The 24,905-nt window shown below is 42.3% G+C and overlaps 1 protein-coding gene across 1 annotated transcript; it reads right to left on the bottom strand.

The window, feature by feature from the left end:
- Positions 1-21,097: 21,097 nt before the first annotated feature.
- Positions 21,098-24,536, bottom strand: LOC123066277 (CBS domain-containing protein CBSCBSPB3). Its single transcript, XM_044489392.1, has 13 exons — positions 24,377-24,536; positions 24,078-24,210; positions 23,497-23,667; positions 23,281-23,359; positions 23,079-23,192; positions 22,893-22,959; positions 22,685-22,790; positions 22,552-22,610; positions 22,365-22,468; positions 22,167-22,288; positions 21,980-22,062; positions 21,769-21,858; positions 21,098-21,574 (listed from the first exon to the last, which is right to left on the bottom strand). Exons 1-13 carry the CDS (start codon positions 24,449-24,451, stop codon positions 21,386-21,388), a joined length of 1,392 nt encoding a protein of 463 aa, XP_044345327.1. The 5' UTR covers positions 24,452-24,536; the 3' UTR covers positions 21,098-21,385.
- Positions 24,537-24,905: the final 369 nt, after the last annotated feature.

Below are 24,905 nucleotides of genomic sequence, written 5' to 3'. Positions count from 1 at the left end.
ATTCCCTTCCTTCATATCAATAATCGCACCAATCGTTCTAAGGAAAGGTCTACCAAGAATAATAGGACATGAAGGATTGCAATCTATATCAAGAACAATAAAATCCACGGGCACATAATTCCTATTTGCAACAATAAGAACATCATTAATTCTTCCCATAGGCTTTTTAATAGTGGAATCCGCAAGATGCAAGTTTAGAGAGCAATCATCAAAGTAACGGAAATCTAGCAAATCACATAAAGTTTTGGGAATAGTAGAGACACTAGCACCCAAATCACACAAAGCATGAAACTCATAATCTTTAATTTTAATTTTAATAGTAGGTTCCCACTCATCATAGAGTTTTCTAGGGATAGAAACTTTCAACTCAAGTTTTTCTTCATAAGATTGCATCAAGGCATCAACAATGTGTTCGGTAAAGGCCTTATTTTGACTATAAGCATGAGGAGAATTTAGCACGGATTGCAACAAGGAAATACAACCAATCAAAGAGCAATTTTCATAATTAAATACCTTGAGATCCAAAATAGTGGGTTTAGCAACATCTAGGTTTTTATTTCTTTCAATCCCACTTTCATCAATTTCATCATCAAGATCTAGAAACTCTGAATTCTTAGAACGCCTTCTAGGTAAGGGAAGATCATATTAAGTTTCATCAAGATTCATATTGCAAAACAAAGATTTAATGGGGGATACATCAATAACTTTTAGATCTTCATCTTGATTTTCATAGGAATTGGAAGAACATGCTTTAATAAAGGCATCTTTGGAAGCACGCATCCTAGCGGTTCTTTCCTTGCACTCATCAATGGAAATTCTCATAGCTTTGAGAGACTCATTGATATCATGTTTAGGAGGAATATATCTAAGCTTTAAAGAATCAATTTCAAGAGAAATTCTATCAACGTTCCTAGCCAAATCATCAACTTTAAGCAATTTCTCTTCAAGCAAAGCATTGAAATTATTTTGTGAATTCATAAACTCTTTAACACTACACTCAAATTCAGAGGGTATCTTATTAAAATTTCCATAAGAGTTGTTGTAGGAATTTCCATAATTATTAGAAGGATTACTAGGATAAGGCCTAGGATTAAAATTCCCTCTATACGCGTTATTTCCAAAACTATTCCTACCAACAAAATTCACATCAATAGATTCATTATTATTCTCAATCAAAGTGGACAAAGGCATATCATTGGGATCAAGAGAAGTATTTTTAGTAGCAAACATCTTCATAAGTTCATCCATCTTTTCACTCAAAACATTGATTTCTTCTATAGCATGCTCTTTTTTACTAGAAGATCTTTTGGTGTGCCATTGAGAATAATTAGCCATAATATTATCAAGCAATTTTGTAGCATCTCCAAACGTAATTTCCATAAACGTGCCTCCCGCGGCCGAATCTAAAAGATTTCTAGAAGCAAAATTCAATCCGGCATAAAAAATTTGTATGATCATCCATAAATTCAAACCATGAGTAGGGCAATTGCGAAGCATCAATTTCATTCTTTCCCAAGATTGGGCAACATGCTCATGATCAAGTTGTTTAAAATTCATAATATCGTTCCTGATCTTAGCGAGAGGAAAATACTTAGAGATAAAAGCATCTTTGCACTTGTTCCAAGAATCAATACTATTTTTAGGCAAAGACGAAAACCAAACTTTAGCATGATCTCTAAGTGAAAACGGAAATAACTTCAATTTGACAATATTATTATCCGTATCTTTCTTCTTTTGCATATCACACAAATCAACAAAATTGTTTAGATGAGTAGCGGCATCTTCACTAGGAAGGCCGGCGAATTGATCTTTCATAACAAGATTCAGCAAAGCGGTATTGATTTCACAAGACTCATCATTATTAAGAGGAGAAAACGGAGTACTAAGGAAATCATTATTATTGGTATTCGAGAAGTCACACAATTTGGTATTATCTTGCGCCATGGCAACAAGTAATCCAATACAAGCAAACAGAAAGGCAAAGGCAAAAGGGAAATAGAGGAGGAGATTGGGAAAGAGAGGGCGAATAAAACGGCAAGGGTGAAGTGGGGGAGAGGAAAATGAGAGGCAAATAATGTAATGCGACAGATAGGGATTGTGGTGGGTACTTGGTATGGTTGACTTGCTTGCGTGAGCCTCCCCGGCAACGGCGCCAGAAATTCTTCTTGCTACCTCTTGAGCACTGCGTTGGATTTCCCCGAATAGGAGAGGATGATGCAGCAAAGTAGTGTAAGTATTTCCCTCAGTTTTTGAGAACCTGATGTCGACTACACAACCTTCTTCTTGTAGACGTTGTAGGGCCTGCAAGTGCACAGGTTTGTAGGACAGTAGCAAATTTCCCTCAAGTGGATGACCTAAGGTTTATCAATCCGTAGGAGGCGTAGGATGAAGATGGTCTCTCTCAAACAACCCTGCAACCAAATAACAAAGAGTCTCTTGTGTCCCCAGCACACCCAATACAATGGTAAATTGTATAGGTGCACTAGTTCGGCGAAGAGATGAAGTTACAAGTGCAAAATAGATAGTAGATAAAGGTTTTTGTAATCTGAAATAATAAAAACAGCAAGGTAACGAGCGGTAGAAGTGAGCGTAAACGGTATTGCAATGGTATGAAACAAGGCCTAGGGTTCATACTTTCACTAGTGCAAGTTCTCTCAACAATAATAACATAGATAGAACATATGACAAGCCCTCAATATGCAACAAAGAGTCACTCCAAAGCCACTAATAGCGGAGAACAAACATAGAGATTATGGTAGGGTACGAAACCACCTCAAAGTTATCCTTTCTGTTCTATCTATTCAAGAGTTCATAGTAAAATAACATAAAGCTATTCTTTCCGCTCAATCCATCATAGAGTTCATACTAGAATAACACCTTAAGACACAAATCAACCAAAACCCTAATGTCACCTAGATACTCCATTGTCACCTCAAGTATCCGTGGGCATGATTATACGATATGCGTCACACAATCTCAGATTCATCCAACCAACATAAAAGTACTTCAAAGAGTGCCCCAAAGCTACTACCGAAGAGTCAAGAACGTGTGCCAACCCCTATGCATAGGTTCATGGGTGGAACCCGCAAGTTGGTCACCAAAACATACATCAAGTGGCACATGATATCCCATTGTCACCACAGATAAGCACGGCAAGACATACATCAAGTGTTCTCATAAAGACTCAATCCGATAAGATAACTTCAAAGGGGAAACTCAATCCATCACAAGAGAGTAGAGGGGGAGAAACATCATAAGATCCAACTATAATAGCAAAGCTCGGGATACATGAAGATCGTGCCATAGAGGGAACACGAGAGAGAACACGAGAGAGAGAGATCAAACACATACCTACTGGTACATACCCTCAGCCCCGAGGGTGAACTACTCCCTCCTCATCATGGATAGCGCCGGGATGATGAAGATGGCCTCCGGTGATGGGATCCCCCTCCGGCAGGGTGCCGGAACAGGGTCCCAATTGGTTTTTGGTGGCTATAGAGGCTTGCGGCGGTGGAACTCCGGATCTAGGTTCTGTTCTGGAAGTTTGAGGGTATGTAGGTATATATGGGTGCAGGGGGTACGTCGGATGAGCTACGGGGGCCCCACGAGGCAGGGGGGTGCGCCCCAAGTTCCCTGGGTTGCTTTCCTTCCAAAAATAACTTCTCTAGTTGATTTCATTCCATTTTGACTCCGTCGGATATTCCTTTTCCTTGAAACACTGAAATAGGCATAAAACAGCAAATCTGGGCTGGGCCTCCGGTTAATAGGTTAGTCCCAAAAATAATATAAAAGTGGAAAATAAAGCCCAATATTGCCTAAAACAGTAGATAAAGTAGCATGGAGCAATCAAAAATTATAGATACGTTGGAGACGTATCAAGCATCCCCAAGCTTAATTCCTGCTCGTCCTGGAGTAGGTAAATGATAAAAAGAATTTTTGATGCGGAGTGATACTTTGGCATACTTTCAACGTAAATCTTCTTAATTGTGGTATGAATATTCAGATCCGAAAGATTCAAGACAAAAGTTCATATTGACATAAAAGTAATAATACTTCAAGCATACTAATCAAAGCAATCATGTCTTCTCAAAATAACATGGCAAAAGAAAGTTCATCCCTACAAAATCATATAGTTAGGCTATGCTTCATTTTCGTCACACAAATATGTTCCCAACTTCTATACCCCCGATGACAAGCCAAGAAATTGTTTCATACTTAAATAGTCTCAAACTTTTTCAACCTTCACGCAATACATGAGCGTGAGCCATGGATATAGCACTATGGGTGGAATATAATATGATGATGGGGATTGTCTGGAGAAGACAAAAAAGGAGAAAGTCTCACATTGACGAGGATAATCAACGGGCTATGGAGATGCCCATCAATTGATGTCAACATGAGGAGTAGGGATTGCCATGCAACGGATGTACTGGAGCTATGAATGCTCAACAAAAGAAAACTAGTGGGTGTGCATCCAACTTGCTTGCTCGCGAAGACCTAGGGCATTTGAGGAAGCCCATTGTAAGAATATACAAGCCAAGTTCTATAATAAAAAATTCCCACTAGTATAAAAAGACAACTTATGAGACTCACTACATGAGGAAAAAGGTGCTACTTTGAAGCACAATATATGAGACTCACTACATGAAGAACAAGGTGCTACTTTGAAGCACAAGTGTGGAAAAAGAGATAGTAGCATTGCCCTTTTCTTTTCTTTTCTTTTTTTTGGCCTTTCTTTTTTTGGCCTTTCTCTCTCTCTTTTTTGTGTGGGCAATGCTCTAATAATGATGATCATCACACTTATATTGATTACAACATAAGGATTACAACTCGAAACTTAGAACAAGATATGACTCTATATGAATGCCTCCGGCAGTGTACCAGGATGGTGCAATGAATCAAGAGTGACATGTATGAAAAATAATGCATGGTGGCTTTGCCACAAATACGATGTCAACTACATGATCATGCAATGGCAATATGACAAAAGTAATGTATGTCATGATGATGATGATGGAAGTTGCATGGAAATATATCTCGGAATGGCTATGGAAATGCCATAATAGGTAGGTATGGTGGCTGTTTTGAGGAAGATATAAGGAGGTTTATGTGTGATAGAGCATATCGTATCACGGGGTTTGGATGCACCGGCGAAGTTTGCACCAACTCTCAAGGTGAGAAAGGGCAATGCACGGTACCGAAGAGGCTAGCAATGGCGAAAAGGTGAGAGTGCGTATAATCCATGGACTCAACATTAGTCAAAAGAACTCATATACTTATTGCAAAAATTTAGAAGTCATCAAAAACCAAGTACTACGCGCATGCTCCTAGGGGGATAGATTGGTAGGAAAAGACCATCGCTCGTCCCCGACCGCCACTCATAAGGATGCACAAGCCAGGTACACTTCATGTTTCAAATTTGTTACACAACTTTAATCATACGTGCATGCTACGGGACTTGCAAACTTCAACACAAGCATTTCTCAAATTCATAATCACCCAACTAGCACGACTTTGATATTATCACCTCCATATCTCAAAACAATTATCAAGCATTAAAATTATCTTAGTATTCAATTCACTCAAAAGAAAGTTTCACATATCTTTAATACCAAGTATATTAACATTAAGCAAATTACCATGCTATTAACGACTCTCAAAATAATCTGAGTGAAGCATGAGAGATCAATAGTTTCTTTAAAACAAATCCACCATCGTGCTCTAAAAGATATAAGTGAAGCACTAGAGCAAAAGTTATCACGCTCAAAAGATATAAGTGAAGCACATATAGTATTCTAGCAAATTCTAATTTGTGTAAGGCTCTCTCTCATTAAATAATTTCAGATCTTGGTATTGTATTCAAGCAGCAAGCAAAACAAAATAAAATGACAATGCAAGGATAGCACAACTCATGCGAAGAAGCAAAAACTTAGGCTCAACCGATACTAACCGATAGTTGTTGAAGAAGAAAGGTGGGATGCCTACCGAGGCATCCCCAAGCTTAGATGCTTGAGACTTCTTGAAATATTATCTTGGGGTGCCTTGGGCATCCCCAAGCTTGAACTTTTGTGTCTCCTTAATTCCTCTCATATCATGGTTTCTCTTCTTTTCAAAAGCTTCGTTCACAACAAACTCAGCAAGAACTCGTGAGATAGGTTAGTATAAACCAATGCAAAACCTTATCATTTTCTACTGTAACAAATCACTAAAATTATTATTCAACATTGCATACTAAATTCCTCTGCATATTCAGTACTCCTATCCTCAAATAGAATCATTAAACAAGCAAACATATGCAAACAATGCAACCATAACAGCAATCTGCCAAAACAGTACAGCTTGTAAAGAATGCAAGAGTAACAATACTTCCCTGACTCCAAAAATTATGAACTAAAATTCCCACTGTAATAAATTTATCAGAGCTCAATATGAAAAAAGATTCAACGTTAGACCAAGCTCTGACTTTTCTAGGAAATTTTTGCAACAGCGGTAAACTTTCTGTTTTCAAACAGCAACATGTATACTAGCAAAATAAGCATGGCAAAGGCTATCCTTGACTTTTTTATTTAAACTAAGGATGCAAAACACTATTATAACTAACAGAAATCAAAAACTAACAAAATAAAATGACGCTCCAAGAAAAACACATATCATGTGGTGAATAAAAATATAGCTCCAAGTAAAGTTACCGATGAACAAAGACGAAAGAGAGGATGCCATCCGGGGCATCCCCAAGCATAGTTGCTTGGTTGTCCTTGAATATTACCTTGGGGTGCCTTGGGATCCCCAATCTTATGCTTTTTCCACTCCTTATTCCATAGTCCATCGAATCTTTACCCAAACTTGAAAACTTCAACCACACAAAACTCAAAACAAAACTCGTAAGCTCCGTTAGTATAAGAAAAATAAAACCACCACTTAGGTACTGTAATGAACTCATTATAAATTCATATTGGTGTAATATATACTGTATTCTAACTTCTGTATGGTTCATACCACTTAATACTAGCCATAGATGCATCAAAATAAGCAAACAACACATAGAAAACAGAATCTGTCAAAAACAGAACAGTCTGTAGTAATATGTATCAAACGTATACTTATGGAACCCCAAAAATTATGAAATAAATTGATGGACCTGAGAAATTTGTCTATTAATCATCTGCAAAAAGAATCAACCTAAAAGCACTCTCCAGTAAAATATGGCATCTATTCTCGTGAGCGCTAAAGTTTCTGTTTTTCACAGCAAGATCACATAAACTTCACCCAAGTCTTCCCAAAGGTTCTACTTGGCACTTTTATTGAAACAAAAGATATAAAACATGATTACTACAGTAGCATAATCATGTGGACACACAAAAACAGTAAGGATAAATATTGGGTTGTCTCCCAACAAGCGCTTTTCTTTAATGCCTTTCTAGCTAGGCATGATGATGACAATGATGCTCACATAAAAGATAAGAATTGAAACATAACGGGAGCATCATGAAGAATATGACTAGTACATTTAAGTCTAACCCACTTCCTATGCATAGGGATTTTGTGATCAAACAACTTATGGGAACAATAATCAACTAGCATAGGAAGGTAACACAAGCATAGCTTCAAGAATTTAAGCACATAGAGAGGAAACTTGACATTATTGCAACTCCTACAAGCGTATATTCCTCCCTCATAATAATTTTCAGTAGCATCATGAATGAATTCAACAATATAACCAGCACCTAAAGCATTCTTTTCATGATCTACAAGCATAGAAAATTTTCTACTCTCCACATAAGCAAAATTCTTCTCATGAATAGTAGTGGGAGCAAACTCAACAAAATAACTATCATATGATTGAAAATTAAGATCAAGAGACAAGTTTCATGGTTATCATTATTCTTTAAAGCATACGTGTCATCACAATAATCATCATAGATAGGAGGCATGCTTTCATCATAGTAAATTTGCTCATCAAAACTTGGGGGACAAAAAATATTATCTCCATCAAACATAGCTTCCCCAAGCTTGTGGCTTTGCATATCATTAGCATCATGGATATTCAGGGAATTCATACTAACAACATTGCAATCATGCTCATCATTCACATATTTTATGCCAAGAATTCTATGTAATTCTTCTTCTAGTACTTGAGCACAATTTTCCTTTCCATCATTCTCACGAAAGATATTAAAAAGATGAAGCGTGTGAGACAAACTCAACTCCATTTTTTTGTAGTTTTCGTTTATAAACTAGACTAGTGATAAAACAAGAAACAAAAAGATTCGATTGCAAGATCTAAAGATATACCTTCAAGCACTCACCTCCCCGGCAACGACGCCAGAAAAGAGCTTAGTTGACGGGGTGTGAGTGAGTGCCCTTTACCTAGCCTCCCCGGCAACGGCGCCAGAAAAGAGCTTGATGTCTACTACACAACCTTCTTCTTGTAGACGTTGTTGGGCCTGCAAGTGCACAGGTTTGTAGGACAGTAGCAAATTTCTCTCAAGTGGATGACCTAAGGTTTATCAATCCGTAGGAGGCGTAGGATGAAGATGGTCTCTCTCAAACAAGCCTGCAACCAAATAACAAAGAGTCTCTTGTGTCCCCAACACACCCAATACAATGGTAATTTTATAGGTGCACTAGTTCGGCGAAGAGATGAAGATACAAGTGCAAAATAGATAGTAGATAAAGGTTTTTGTAATCTGAAATAATAAAAACAGCAAGGTAACGAGCGGTAGAAGTGAGCGTAAACGGTATTGCAATGGTATGAAACAAGGCCTAGGGTTCATACTTTCACTAGTGCAAGTTCTCTCAACAATAATAACATAGATAGAACATATGACAAGCCCTCAATATGCAACAAAGAGTCACTCCAAAGCCACTAATAGCGGAGAACAAACATAGAGATTATGGTAGGGTATGAAACCACCTCAAAGTTATTCTTTCTATTCTATCTATTCAAGAGTTCGTAGTAAAATAACATAAAGCTATTCTTTCCGCTCAATCCATCATAGAGTTCATACTAGAATAACACCTTAAGACACAAATCAACCAAAACCCTAATGTCACCTAGATACTCCATTGTCACCTCAAGTATCCGTGGGCATGATTATATGATATGCGTCACACAATCTCAGATTCATCCAACCAACATAAAAGTACTTCAAAGAGTGCCCCAAAGCTACTACCGGAGAGTCAAGAATGTGTGCCAACCCCTATGCATAGGTTCATGAGTGGAACCCGCAAGTTGGTCACCAAAACATACATCAAGTGGGACATGATATCCCATTGTCACCACAGATAAGCACGGCAAGACATACATCAAGTGTTCTCATAAAGACTCAATCCGATAAGATAACTTCAAATGGGAAACTCAGTTCATCACAAGAGAGTAGAGGGGGGGAAACATCATAAGATCCAAATATAATAGCAAAGCTCGGGATACATCAAGATCATGCCATAGAGGGAACATGAGAGAGAACACAAGAGAGAGAGATCAAACACATAGCTACTAGTACATACCCTCAGCCCCGAGGGTGAACTACTCCCTCCTCGTCATGGATAGTGCTGGGATGATGAAGATGGCCTCCGGTGATGGGATCCCCCTCCGGCAGGGTGCCGGAACAGGGTCCCGATTGGTTTTTGGTGGCTACAGAGGCTTGCAGCGGCGGAACTCCCGATCTAGGTTCTGTTCTGGAAGTTTTAGGGTACGTAGGTATATATGGGTGCAGGGGGTACGTCGTAGGAGCTACGGGGGCCCCATGAGGCAGGGGGGCGCACCCAGGGGGGTGGGCGCGCCCCCCACCCTCGTGGGCAGCCCGAATCTCCCCTGACGTGCACTCCTAGTTCCCTGGGTTGCTTTCCTTCCAAAAATAACTTCTCCAGCTGATTTCCTTCCGTTTTGACTCCTCCTGATATTCCTTTTCCTCGAAACACTGAAATAGGCAAAAAACAGCAAATCTGGGATGGGCCTCCGGTTAATAGGTTAGTCCCAAAAATAATATAAAAGTGGAAAATAAAGCCCAATATTGCCTAAAACAGTAGATAAAGTAGCATGGAGCAATCAAAAATTATAGATACGTTGGAGACGTATCAGAACCAAGGTATCAATCCAGTAGGAGACCACGAACAAGTCCCTCGTACCTACACAAAACAATAGCTACTCGCAACCAACGCGATTAGGGGTTGTCAATCCCTTCACGGTCACTTACGAGGGTGAGATCTGATAGAGATGATAAATAATATTGTTGGTATTTTTGATATAGAGATGCAAAGTGAAAAGTAAAAAGCAAAGTAAAAACAAAGCAAATAATAAAGTGATGGAGATTGATATGATGAGAATAGACCCGGGGGCCATAGGTTTCACTAGTGACTTCTCTCAAGAGCATAGATATTCTACGGTGGGTGAACAAATTACTGTTGAGCAATTGACAGAAAAGCGAATAATTATGTCGTTATCTAGGTATGATCATGTATATAGGCATCACGTCCGAGACAAGTAGATCGAAACGATTCTGCATCTACTACTATTAGTCCACTCATCGACCGCTATCCAGCATGCATCTAGAGTATTAAGTTAAAAACAGAGTAACGCCTTAAGCAAGATGACATGATGTAGAGGGATAAATTCATGCAATATGATAAAAACCCCATCTTGTTATCCTCAATGGCAACAATACAATACGTGTCTTGCAACACTTTCTGTCACTGGGTAAGGACACCGCAAGATCGAACCCAAAGCTAAGCACTTCTCCCATTGCAAGAACTACCAATCTAGTTGGCCAAACCAAACGGATAATTCGAAGAGACTTGCAAAGATAACTCAATCATACATAAAAGAATTCAGAGAAGATTCAAATATTATTCATAGCATAAACCCACAATTCATCGGTCTCAACAAACACACCGCAAAAAGAAGATTACATCGAATAGATCTCCACAAGAGAGGGGGAGAACATTGTATTGAGATCCAAAAAGAGAGAAGAAGCCATCTAGCTACTAGCTATGGACCCAAAGGTTTGAAGTAAACTACTCACACTTCATCGGAGAGGCTATGGTGTTGATGTAGAAGCCCTCCATGATGGATGCCCCCTGCGGCGGAGCTCCGGAACAGGCCCCAAGATGGGATCTCGTGGATACAGAAAGTTGCGGCGGTGGAATTAGGTTTTTGGCTCCGTATTTGATCTGTCGGGGGTACGTAGGTATATATAGGAGGAAGGAGTACATCGGTGGAGCAACAAGGGGCCCACAAGGTAGGGGGCGCGCCCTAGGGGGGGCGCCCTGCACCCTCGTGACCGCCTCTGTTACTTCTTGGAGTAGGGTCCAAGTCTCCTGGATCACGTTCGGTGAGAAAATCACGTTCCCGAAGGTTTCGTTCCGTTTGGACTCCGTTTGATATTCCGTTTCTTCGGAACACTGAAATAGGCAAAAAAACAACAATTCTGGGATGGGCCTCCGGTTAATAGGTTAGTCCCAAAAATAATGTAAAAGTGGAAAATAAAGCCCAATATAAGCCAAAACAGTAGATAAAGTAGCATGGAGCAATCAAAAATTATAGATACATTGGAGACGTATCAGGCCCAGAGATACCTCTCCGTCACACGGAGTGACAAATCCCATTCTCAATTCGTGCCAACCCAACAGACACTTTCGGAGATACCCATAGTGCACCTTTATAGCCACCCAATTACGTTGTGACGTTTGGTACACCCAAAGCATTCCTACGGTATCCGGGAGTTGCACAATCTCATGGTCTAAGGAAAAGATACTTGACATGTAGAAAAGCTTTAGCATACGAACTACACGATCTTGTGCTAGGCTTAGGATTGGGTCTTGTCCATCACATGATTCTTCTAATGATGTGATCCCGTTATCAATGACATCCAATGTCCATGGTCAGGAAACCATGACCATTTGTTGATCAACGAGCTAGTCAACTAGAGGCTCACTAGGGACATGTTGTGGTCTATGTATTCACACATGTATTGCGGTTTCCGGTCAATACAATTATAGCATGAATAATAGGCAATTATCATGAACAAGGAAATACAATAATAACCATTTTATTATTGCCTCTAGGGCATATTTCCAACAGTGGCACCTTACTTTCTCTGGCTTCTTCATCGTCTCTCCAATTTGTCAGGTCCTCCGCTTCTTCCTTGAGACCAAGAACCAAAAAAAGAAAAAGAAGCCAACTACCTCTCCACCTGCTCATTGTTATTCGGCACCTCCCAGCTCTGCCGCCCTCCAACACTAGAGAGCACATAGTTCGTGTTAGCCCGTGGCACCTCCCTTTACGGAATCCATTTTGTCGTACATTACACCAACTAAGTGATGACTTATGCTACATGTAACTCATGGTTGGATCACACACATTTGAGATGGGAGTGACTGAAAATAAATATGTATTATATTAAACTTTTATACTTATTTAAACATATATTTATCAAACTATAATGTTTAACGAGTATATTTTCTATTATTTAGCCGGCATAATTAATTATATAACAATGTTGTGAAATATTAATTATAATGTTTTTTGTTATCAATTGTAATATATATCAATGTTTTTATTTTATTTTAGATTGTGTGTTGTGATATAGTTATCACTATATTATTTTTTGGGCAAAAGGATAAATTATATAGTGCATACCTATATATTTGTATATGCGTGTGTTTAAATGTAATACCATGGTAAGATCTCTAAAGTGTAATGTCTATTTAATATTTTAATTTAATAACTATTTCTAGTGTATTATCAAGTAAGCATATTTATAAAATCATCTAGTCTAGAGTACATAAAGTGAAGTATTTGCAAATGTGTCTTGAGTTAGGTTCAATAATAAGTTCACAACATGTGCTTGCTCATGGATGGGGCATACCTCGGATGGTTATGTTCCTTATGATGGAAATATTCTTTTAGTGGGAGAGACGTTGTCATCACTAGTAGATGCTTCTGGCGATTCCGCCAATCTCAAGATTTATCAGGAGCAATTCAACTTTTCATACATACAAATACAATATTAGATATGCTTGTTTGGATGCTTGGTTTCATCTGGTGTATACATGAACTTTTGTCAATTTCTAAACAAACAGTTTTGCACGAAGTTATGCATAAAATCTGGTTAAGAAAAATTTATGTACAACTTGCATGATGTCTATAGGAGAGAGATTGTGGGATAACTAAACTCAATGTGGCTTATCAGATTTTTCTAGACGAGGCACAATACTTGCCATTTTGTTCATTGAGAAGTGATAATTGCCAGCTTAATTAGTAGAAAACCATTACAAACCAGCCACATTGTCATCGTAGAGCACAATAACAAAAGAGGCCTCGGGCTACTTGACTATATACACCGACGTCACAAAGTTGCTACGAAGAAGACATCCATTGAGTGTGTCTTCAAGGGTCATTCTCATCACTCGTCCCCTTGCCCAAGGCTTAAATGTCAATCAATAGTTTGCCAACAGAGACAGCTCTAACTTTGAGGACGAGCTTCGCAAGAGAAAAATATAGAAATTGTGCCGATCTCCGTGAATGAGCACCAAGAGCATGTCACTGTCACCACCCACCTATTAGGTTGGTTCACTCATATGCGGTACATGCTATTGGTCCGTGATGTAGACTTGCACCTTCAAATTTAGGATTTTATTTTTCATCTATATGACAATATTTTGGACTTAATGGATAATGGTATAGTGGCTATTACTATAATTTGAGATTTGGGCCCTCCCTCCTATTGGGACTTGGGGCGATTGCCCTCTTTGCCCAGCCTATGGGCCAACCCTGGCCACCCGGTAACTCTCAAAAGTTAGTGGACACTTTCTTGATCTCATGGGATTTTATATGGTATTGGAGCTAACTCGACACTTTCCTATCCATGATGATTGCAGACTCCTCCTCCGCACATCAGGCCTCCCTCTCCTAATTCTCCCCCCTTCACCTATACCATGACAGAAAATCTCACCTAATCCAATCATCTTCTTTATAAAGCGTAAGTTCTATCTACATTAAGAGGAGTGCAAAAATGGTAGAGGGCATATGAAAGTACAGTGTGCCCTTTAATTATGTTTTGGTTTTGATGATGATGTATTGGTGGGACTAATGAAGGCTCTAAGTGTATGTACATATTTTAGTCCCTTGTATGCATATTGACGTGGATCGACAATCATCGAAAATGCGAATGATCAAGAAGGACCTCTCAAAGGCTATCTAGTTTAGCATTTTTTATTTGTTTATGGATTAGTGATCCCGCAATATTTAAAAGGGGATTCTTGGGAAGCAAAGGACAAGCTCAAGTCATGATATAGATACCCATTTCCTATGACCAAAAGCCAAAAAGCCTAACCAAGTCTTAAGACAAAAGCTAGAAACGTGAAACTTTCGGTGCTCTCACTATCATCATTTAGCAATTTGACGGACTGTGTATACGTTTCACACATCTTCTGGTATGTCCTCAAGAAAAATGACCACAAAACATATTGGTATGTGAAAGATCGTGGATGTCTCCTAAGGGGGGTGAATAGGCGCTTTAAACTAATTAAGATTTAGGCTTGAACAAATGCGGAATAAAACTAGCATTTAATTTATCAAGCATAAAACCAAAAACAACTAGCTCACCTATGTGCACCAAAAACTTATGCTAAGCAAGATAAACAACTAGGTGATAGCAAGATATATGAAAAGAAACAATATGGCTATCACAAAGTAAAGTGCATAAGTAAAGGGCTCGGGTAAGAGATAACCGAGGCACGCGGAGACAACGATGTATCCCGAAGTTCACACCCTTGCGGATGCTAATCTCCGTTTGGAGCGGTGTGGAGGTACAATGCTCCCCAAGAAGTCACTAGGGCCACTGTAATCTCCTCACACCCTCGCACAATGCAAGATGTTGTGATTCCACTGAGGGACCCTTGAGGGCGGTCGCCGAACCTGAAAACTTTGGCAACCCTTGGGGGCGGTCACCGGTACCCGTCAAATTTCTCGGGGCGATCTCCACAACCTAATTGGAAACCCCGAGCTTGTCCGGAGCTTTACACCACAATGATTGAGCTCCGAACACCACCAACCGTCTAGGGCACCAAGTCACCCAAGAGGAACAAGCTCAAGGGTACCAAGCACCCAAGAGTAATAAGCTTCTCAACTTTTCACTTCCACGTATCACCGTGGAGAACTCAAACCGATGCAACTAATGCAATGGCAAGGGCACACGGAGTGCCCAAGTCCCTCATTCTCAAATCCCACCAAAGGAACGAAAGCTATGGAGGAAAAAGAGAGGAAGAACAAGAAGGAGAACACTAAGAACTCTAAGATCTAGATCCAAGGGGTTCCCCTCACATAGAGGAGAAAGTGATTGGTGGAAATGTGGATCTAGATCTCCTCCCTCTTTCCCCCAAAAACTAGCAAGAATCCATGGAGGGATTAAGAGATAGCAAGATCTAAGAAGGTCAACAATGGGGGAAGAACACGAGCTAAGGGGATAAGGTTCGCTGGGGAAGAAGACCCCCTTTTATAGGACGGGAAAATCCAACCGTTATGTGCGCAGCCCGCACACGAGCGGTACTACCGCTCTGGGAGCGGTACTACCACTACCTACGGAATGCCAGGAAAGAAGAAACAGGGGAGAACAGAGTGCCGAGTGGTAGTAGTAGCGGTGGTAGGGGCGGTACTACTGCCTCTACTACCGTTCCTACTTCCGCTTGTCCTGCTGGGTCTAAAAAGGTTGCACGGTAGAGACACAGAGGCACTACCGTAGAAATCGGCATGAAAAGTCAAGACCCCAGCAGTAAGCGGAACTAGCAGCGGTACTACCGCTGCTGCCCGTGGTACTACCGCTTGCAGCTCTCTACCACTTCTAAAGTAAAACAGATACACCAAGAAAACTAGAACTGTCATAACTTCTGCAAATGAGCTCCAAACTGAGCAAACTCAAGCTTGTTGGATAGAAGACGACGAGTAGCATCCAACAGCGAAGGTATGCCTAAGATATAGAGGAGTGAAACCTCCAAAAGAGAAGAACTATCATAACCTCCAACAGCAAAAATATCATAGAAGATGCATGTGAACTTTGTTTTCTATGAACTCGAGCTTGTCGTCAAGATGACCATAAGCTCTAACACTCACAAAGAGAACAGAAAAAAACCAACATCGAAAACATCATAGAAGATGCATGTGACCTCTGTTTTCGATGAAGTCGAGCTTGTCATGAAGATGACCATAAGCTCTAAAACTCACATAGAGAAATACCAAACAAGAACCAAGAAAGATGATGCAAGGATGCAATGGTTTGAGCTCTCTATGAACGATACGATCAAGCTACTCATCGAGAGCCCCCCTTGATAGTACGACAACTGATCCTATAACCCGGTCTCTCAACAACCACCATGAGACCGGTAAAACATAAACCTATCAAGGGCAAACCTTTGCCTTGCACATAGTCCACTTGAGCTAGATGATGACAATCTTGACTCCCTCAAGTTGGACCACCTTTCTTGATTGCGTTGGCTCGATGAAGGCTAGTTGATTGCCCCCCATACTCCACTACGGGAGAGCCACTCTTCGGCACATATTCACAAGTCCATTGACACCACAATGGACAACAAGCTTCAAGCACTTGATCTCGTGATGCTCCACTTGAACTTGCACACCGCAATCTTGATGACGATCACCACTTGATGCCATCCTCTCAATGGGTTGTATGATATCTTCCTCTTGACTCAAGCCCATGGAAACATTCCTAACCCTACATAGAACTCTCACGTATACCATGGGTTAATACACAAAGCGTAATGGACAATGCTTACCATACCATGGATCACTTGATCCCTCTCGGTACATCTTCTACGCTTTGTGTGTTGATCAACTTGAATCACTCTTTGTACTTAGTCTTGATCAACCTTGAATCTTTCTAACTCACTTCATTTGGATGATGTCTTGAAGGTAAACATGAATGATTACACAATCTTCTTCTTCTTCAAGACATGCTAGCAATAAGCTCAACACTCACATGACCAATATTTGGATAATTCCTCAATAGCACCTTGGTCAACTCATAAACTCCTTGAAACCAACACATGGACTTCAAGAAATGCCTATGAACAAATCATTCAAATATAACTCAATGCAACCATTAGTCTATAGAGAATGTCATCAATTACCAAAACCACAAATGGGGGCACCACATGTTATTTCAGTATGTCCCACTATCATCATTTAGATGTATTTTGCGCCAAGAGAAGCTTTCTTTGGTTTGTGAATATGCATGTAAACCAACTTGCAGATAATGGTACCATGAGATTTTGTGAATGTTACTTCTGGTTACATGTTGTGTTCTTGATTCCCGATGCCTTTATTAAATGTTATTTTCTGAATTCAAAGGCTAGTTTCTCTCTCTGCTTAGCAACTACTCCAAAAATAATGGTATTTTCCAGCTTTGATTGTAGACTGGACCCATATGGATGGCCTTATGAAGGGAGTGATTGGATCTGGTTTATCTGACACTTCCTTCTGTACATCATAGTTGGCAGGGATGTGGAACAGTACGATGATATATACTGCTTCTGCTGGTGTTGGGACTATAGAATAATATTGAAATCTCACACCAACATCTCTGGGGTTTCAGTTGCACGGGAGACGCCATTGCCCTGGCGTTTACCCCTGGCCAACATGTTGGTCGCGTGCACTGACCACCTGACGTGACATTGAAGGAGACGTTGAAGTCTTTGGAGTTTGGCAGGGATGTGGAACAGTACAAGGTTGGGGAAACACTGAAACCACAAGTTCCGCATGTTTAGTTTCTTTGGTTGTCGAGTTGGTGGTTCCTGAATGACTGATGGAACTCAAGGTGTAGTGTTAGAGTAAATCCAGCAATGGAATGCCAAATATCCCCTGTTCAAGAATTCATTCGATTAACCAGTTAACTTGCCGATTAATCCCTACTCGTAGGGTCATCGAGTAGCCGATTAACTGATTAATCGCTCGAATAATTGATTAAATGGCCGATTAACTTGCTGATTAGCCTATTAATCCCCTACTCGTCAGCCAACCGAGCAGCTACCAGTTAACGATTTCCTCAACAATGCAAATATCATGTTGGAAAGGGAAGTGCACCCAAATGAAGTCTCAGGATCTTGCACTAGAGACGATGAGCGCGGGTTCAGATCAGATGGTGTGGAGACTAACATTGGATACACGGGAGTTTAGACAAGTTGAGAGCATAGACCAAAGAAATTGTTTTGTTTTCATGTTGAAATGGAGAGATTGATCATGTTTAAAGTGAAGCAGGGGAGGCAGGAGGAAGATGTATGGCAACTGCATGTCTGCATCCATCGCCTCCCAAAGTGGACACTCACCACACTGTAGTCTAGCGACGAGGTGTCCCTTTAAAGAAATCGACGGCCGAAATCACTGTTTTGACCTTAAACACAAAGATTAGCACGATTTGACCTCGTCTGAAAATATTATTCTGAGTTGATTTTTTTGGTCACGCTAACATCTCTAGGGATTCAGTTGTATGGGGGACACGTCTGCCCTGACGTTTCCCCCTGGCCAATGTGTTGCTCACGTGCGCTGACCATACGACATGACACTGAAGGATACGTCAAAGTCTTTGGTGTCTTCCCTGAAGTTACCAAACATGTAAGTTCATGCCCAGGCGAAACGCCAGGGTTCATGGGTTTCCCGTGTTCAGATCAAAAATGACATGCATGCGCATCTGTAATGCCGATGAAAAAGGCCCGGGCAACTATATAGTAAGATGAGAAAAATCTCTTCTGTATGAGATGTCAGTTTTACTTGTTCCTCAAGTAAAGATGTCATGTGTATTCAAAATCCTACTATTATACACGTGTCAATTTGTCAATGGTGTGGCTCCGGTGATTTCACCCTCGGAACTGCTCCGTCTATAAATAGCCACCCCTCCACTATTTGTTCGTGGCTGCTCCGAGTCATTGCATGACAAGTGTCATTTAGAGCAACCTATCCTCCGAAGCATTTGAGATAATCCTGAAGAATTTGTTCTAAGTGAACCAAAGACTTATTATGTTTGAAGACAGTAATCTTCTAGACGGTTTTTCTGAGCACCCAAGGGTAAATTGTGGATTACCAAATACCCTGCCATTGTGCTTAACTCTAGAAAATAACGAGAAATTCAACAAAAAAAACTCTATGGCATTTGACCAAACACCTGTCAAGCGTCCACCATGGACGTCGTCGACAAGGGGGCGGAGGGTACCTGGCTACGGACAAATCCTGGGTGAACGACAGCGTAGTCCAATGTGGGCAGGCGCGTGAGTGGGGGCTGCGGGCGTCCGAGCATGACTAGGCGATGGCCGGAGAGGTACAACGACGGTGTCAGACTAGGAGGGCGTGGATGCAAAACAAGGGGGGCAGGGGCATAGTGAAAGAAAAGTGAACCGGGGGTGTCAGACTCCTACATGACGGCGGTGCAGACTTCCTCTCGAAACAGTCTTTCGCCACGCTTTGTATGTAGAGCAACAACCGAAAAAGTACATGGATTGACAACAGGTGATGAGGTAACCCTCATACAACACAGATCCTAGGATAACCAGTTCACGCAAAACGCATATGACTACGCTACCGAAAAGAGTGCACAACAAGATCTGAGTACAACGCCATGCAGCACCCTAAAAAACTAACTCCACGACAACGCTCTTAGGAGGAATAACGGCGATAAATGTCACCGCTGCCGAGTCCACCACGAACAAGGTTTTCCCTCGGGAACCTGGCGCGGAGAGGATCACCACAATGATGTCTTCAAGAAGATAGGGGCGCCCGAGAGTGTCGCCGTCTTCGGCGACAAAGCGCGGAGTTTTCGCTTGGCAACTCCCCCATGCCTCAGAACTCCAGATCCGGATCATGGTGTCTCCACTGCCAGTGACAGAGAGCGCCCCCGAGCCACCCGCCGCCCACACAATCAAGAGAGAAAGCCATTACTGTCACCATGGTGCCCGACGAAGAGCCAACCACGCAGACCGTAATCCGAGGCCGCCATCCCGGCATCCATGTTTGAGACACCACTCACCGCCCACATTATGGTGCACCCACCACCATAGCAAGAGTAAAAGGTGTCTCTTTTCACTCCTAGCCCGACATCAGTCGCAGAGTATGGGTCGGCAACTCCATGGTAGGAGACACCCACGCATGCGTCTCCAGCCAGTCCTGGTGGACCGGGGGGAGACACAACTCCGTGACTACTGTGGCTCCTGCAAAGGCCTCTCAGTTTGCGTCTAGTTTGCAGAAATTCGACAACTGAACTGGTCCACAAACAAATGGGGTACCGTCTTTGATGACAAATTTTAGCCAGACAGCTTGATCCGAACGAATGCGGACATTTTGAGGGGAGATGCCATTCCTCTTTCTTTGTACCTCCACAAGGATCCGGTCCGGTTCCGGCACGACGCCCATCCTCTGCGTCTGGTGCCGCGACTCGGAGCAGTCTCGCCACCGAAGCGTTTAAGATAAAATCAGCCTGAAACGCCACGCCGCCTCCTCTGCCTCTGTCTCTGTCTCTAGTACCGGTAGTTTCCCCGCCGGCAGATGCGCTCCCCTCACGGGCAGGCACATGCACCATGATGCACTACCTATACCAGCGGGAGATCCAGCGGGAGAACCGGCGGCGGAGCCTCCTGCTCCGGCAGATGGAGGAAGGCCACGCCGAGCTGCTCAACTGGCCTGCTCTGATCCAGCGCGGACGATATGCGCACCACCTTAGGATCATCACCAGGGTACACTCCGTAAATCACCACCATCTATCTATATATCCATCTTTTTCTATCTAATATGTAAGTATTGAATTTGTGTGCTGAATTGCCTTTTTCAATTGCAGTGCAGTACGGCCGTGGGCCTGGCGATTCTAGTCTACGTGTTGGTGCTCAAGTACAAGTACCACCTGCCCGAGCTGCAGGATCCCATTGACATGGGGGCGTGTGTGTTTGTAGCTCTCTGCTTCATGCCATCTCGCTACCTCTGTACTCAAGACTAATTAGTCCACATCCAAACTTGGCTTCTTGCTTGCTTGCTTGCTTGCTTGCTTGCTTGGAGGATTAGGCTGGTTCATCATCTCCGTAGGACAAGTCTTGGTTCAGGCAGCAATTTGCGATTCAGAATATCAACTGTTGAGGAAAAAACAGCCATTTGTGTGTTTCAGGCATGCATGGCTCGTCCCTAGATATTATGAACCCCTGTTGTCACAACTCACAAGTAGAACGCCCAAGAAGAAAAACACACTCTCTGAACCCAGTTACTACGAATGCAAACCCTGGAAGAAAAATAAAAAATCTCATACAGGCTTGGCCACGGCTTTGCTGCCGGTGTGAGCCTCTAAGTCCTGTGCAAGTGCATCTTTACAATGTTGAATCAAGTATGTTTCAAGTCAGACTGTCAGAGCTCGGAGCGTCTCAAGTAGGCAGTTACCACGACGCCGGCGACCGCAGCCGCGCCGGCAACAATCCCCAGCCCGACGGACGATGGCCAGCCTCTCCACGGCACCGAGGCATCTACAGGCAACGAGGAAATGGACACCGCCCCGGTCTCGGTCTCGGAACCGTCCTCCATGTGCAGCCTCAGAACCTGAAACAGGAAACCGAAATGTCAAAAAAGAAACAAGTTGTTGTAAACCTCAAATTAAATTACTGAAACTAATGTTGCAAGAAGAAGAAGACGACGATGAATGCATTAAAAATGCTCTAGGCTCTAGCTGTTGCGCATAGCTAGGAAGGATGCAGATCAAGTTACTGTTCTAGAAAAGAAGAGTAAAATCAAACCTTCCATCCGGCTGATCTTGCATGCTCAATTGCCGCAACGAGGTCACCATCAGTGGCAAGAAGAACTCTGTCACCTTCATCATCATCATACTGTTCGAAATAATTTCAAGTGGGATGTGAAAAGATACAGAAGTACAAGCTTTGGTTTGCCCTATTGCTCACTTGAAGGAAGGGGAACACAGTACTGCATAAGCAAAGCTCAACCTCTTACCAGAAGATTTACATTCGCCTTCTCGTTTTCCATTCCCAATCTGTATGCAACAGCAGACACAAGCTCATCCAAACTCTCTGAAACTGCAGAAAGGGGGTCCATAATCAGAACTTCAGGCAGGCAAGCACTTTATAACACTTCATCAACAAAACCAGAGACAGGAAAGTAAGATGAGAAATGCCCCAACCGCAACTGAATCTGTGCATCCGTCCTTTTCTGTCTTCAATTTTGAAAGAGAACGCGTTGCCGACATGAGGGGGTGTTTGCTTCCCTTCAACACTGTCTGACGCTGCCGTACGAGACTCTTCACTGCACTACATAACAAAAGACTGATCAAATGATCTTAAAAAATGAAAGAGTATAAGCAAATAGAAAAATAACAAACCTATGCTCGTCATATTCCTCTGCTGGATGCAAGGCAAGAGCTGAATCCCAAAACTTCTGAACCATAGCATTTGCCGTATCATTTCGTCCGGAGGCTCCCTCAACCTAACGAAAACACGATGAGATACTGCAAATTAATGAAATGTGTAGTAACCTCCCTTGGTTCTGAAAATACAATTCATTCTTACCATGGAGATGCTTGCGTGGGCTAACTGTAGAGCATCCAAACAGGCGACAATCTGTCCTCCTATTCAAAGATTTAACTTAGACATGTACATAGAAAGGTACTCCTCTTTACTGCTAGAATTCAGTAGTACTTGCTTTTGTTTGCAACAGGAATATAACGAAATTTGCCATCTTGCATTGACTGTAGAGCCTCGAGGATTGATGTGTCCAGTGTGGCACAACCATGACTTGCAGTCATAACCTTGGAAAGATAACAACATATTTAATCAACTAGTGAAAAAAATAATGAACAAAATCATGATCTGTCAAAATGTTGGTGCTTCAGTTTTTTTTTTTACCATACCTTTTCTACGAGGGTTACCTCGGGGGACAGACTTTGTGCCACTACTCGCAAGACCAGATCCATGGAGCTGCAGAATACCCATATTCTTAGAATGGAAAATATACCATAAATTTATCCTACTATATGAGTGATAGTACTTGACAAATGGGAAAATTTAAAATGTACACGACTTAAAAAAGAACATACGTGAGGATCCCTTGCAATATGTTCCCTGTCATGACAACCACTGAGTTAACTCGGTATTCTCGCATCTTTTTGGCCGCCACAGTTACTAGATCTAAAGGAGATACCACTGGAACACTGCAAAGGGTAAGAAGTGGAAATATTCAGTCATAAAAATAACAGCAAAAAACCGCATCATGCATTTTCCTGGCAGTAGCAATTTGACCTGCTATTTTCAGATATGATAGTTGACAGAGAAGGTTTGAACATCTGGTCTCGAAGATTTTCTATGAATGCGTGCGGACCTGATGTAAGGACCCAAAATATGACATCAGCTAGTAGTTAGCAAAAGATATCTGAATGGAATGCATCATGGGCGGTCTTTAAAATTGGAATAAGTAGCAAACCTAATCATATGCTAAAATAAACTGAAGAAAGAAACCTGCAAATTCATTTCCCCACTGCCGTTCAACCCCTTCCATGGCAGCTGCTATAGCACTGCCTTGTTCTGCTGCCTGCTCCATTCTTGAAATTGCATCCCAGAGGAACTTGGTAATGTCCAACATGGCAGTGACTTCACCATTTTCCACCACAGGAAGATGCCTAAATTTGCCTGTACATGAAAGCCATGTGTCTGAAAGGAAAATCACAGAGACAAGATACTATATATCTATAAGAATGTCAACAAAGATGTTAGCAAGAAAACGTGTCGGGAATTTCTTAAGAGAACATTTCTTGCCTTTGGCTATTAGGCAGGATCTAAAAAAGCTTACTCATCATGATCTACCCTCAGTTCGAATGGACTACATGTTTTGTCAAATCCCCTATGAATGATATGGGACATGGGAGCAATGCTGACCCATCAGGCTGTGGCTGTACAGTCATGATAAACTGAACTTGCTCTCACCCATCACTGACAACCGATCACTGGATAAAACTAACTAATAATGTTCGTACTGAAGGTAAAACTAGCAACAAATACTACTTCACTAATTTGGTACTGGAGAAAAATAAGGAGATGACCTTGGACCATCTTCTGCAGTGCCTCGGTGGCCGATGAGTTGGACATGACGAAAACCGGAGTCCGCGTCATCACCTTGGCCATGCTTGTTTCCTCTGGCCTCAGACCCTCGGCTATCACTCGACCCGATATGTCCTGCGGAGAAAAGCAAACAAATGCCACATGAAAAACTTGATCCTAATCTCTAATGTCATCATACAAAACCTGATGCTGATGCACATCCATCATTGACGATATTACTCTGTTTTTCAACGGTTCCTCCTCCTGATATAGTACATATACTGGTTCTCAGTTGGCTTACCTCGGCCGTGAGGATGCCGGAGAGCACCCCTTGCGCGTCGGTGAGCAGCGCGGCGTCGGCGCGCCTGGCGGCCATCCTCCGGCACGCCTCCGACACCGCGGTGGCCTCCGGGAGAGTCAGCGCCTTGGTCAGCCGGAGCTGCTTCACCGTCCTCTCCTCCAGCGACCTGTGCGGCACACATCAATCTTCAGAATCGAAAGCAGGGGGCGGCTGGTAACGACGATCGGAGGCGGGCGGGCGGGCGTACAGGGGTGGCGCCTGGGCAGGCTTGGAGCTGGTGGAGGCGGCCGCGGCGGCCTTCCCATTGGCAGGGGCGGGGGGTGGGGGGCCTGCGGCGGAGGAAGGCGGCGTGGTGTCGGCGAGGCTGCGGCGCGGCCATCGGCATCCGGCGGTGGTGGCGGCGGCGATCGCGGGTCTGGTTTGAAATGGAGTTGAAGGCAAGGAAGACAGAGTTAGCGGGGAGCAGAGCAGATCAGAAGGACAGGAAGCGCGTCGCGTGCTGCTGCAGCGGACGTGGAGGAGCTGGTCC

This window comes from Triticum aestivum, chromosome 3B, assembly GCF_018294505.1.
Source record: "Triticum aestivum cultivar Chinese Spring chromosome 3B, IWGSC CS RefSeq v2.1, whole genome shotgun sequence".
Classification (NCBI taxonomy): Eukaryota; Viridiplantae; Streptophyta; class Magnoliopsida; order Poales; family Poaceae; genus Triticum; species Triticum aestivum.
This window is presented reverse-complemented; position numbering and strand designations above follow the sequence as displayed.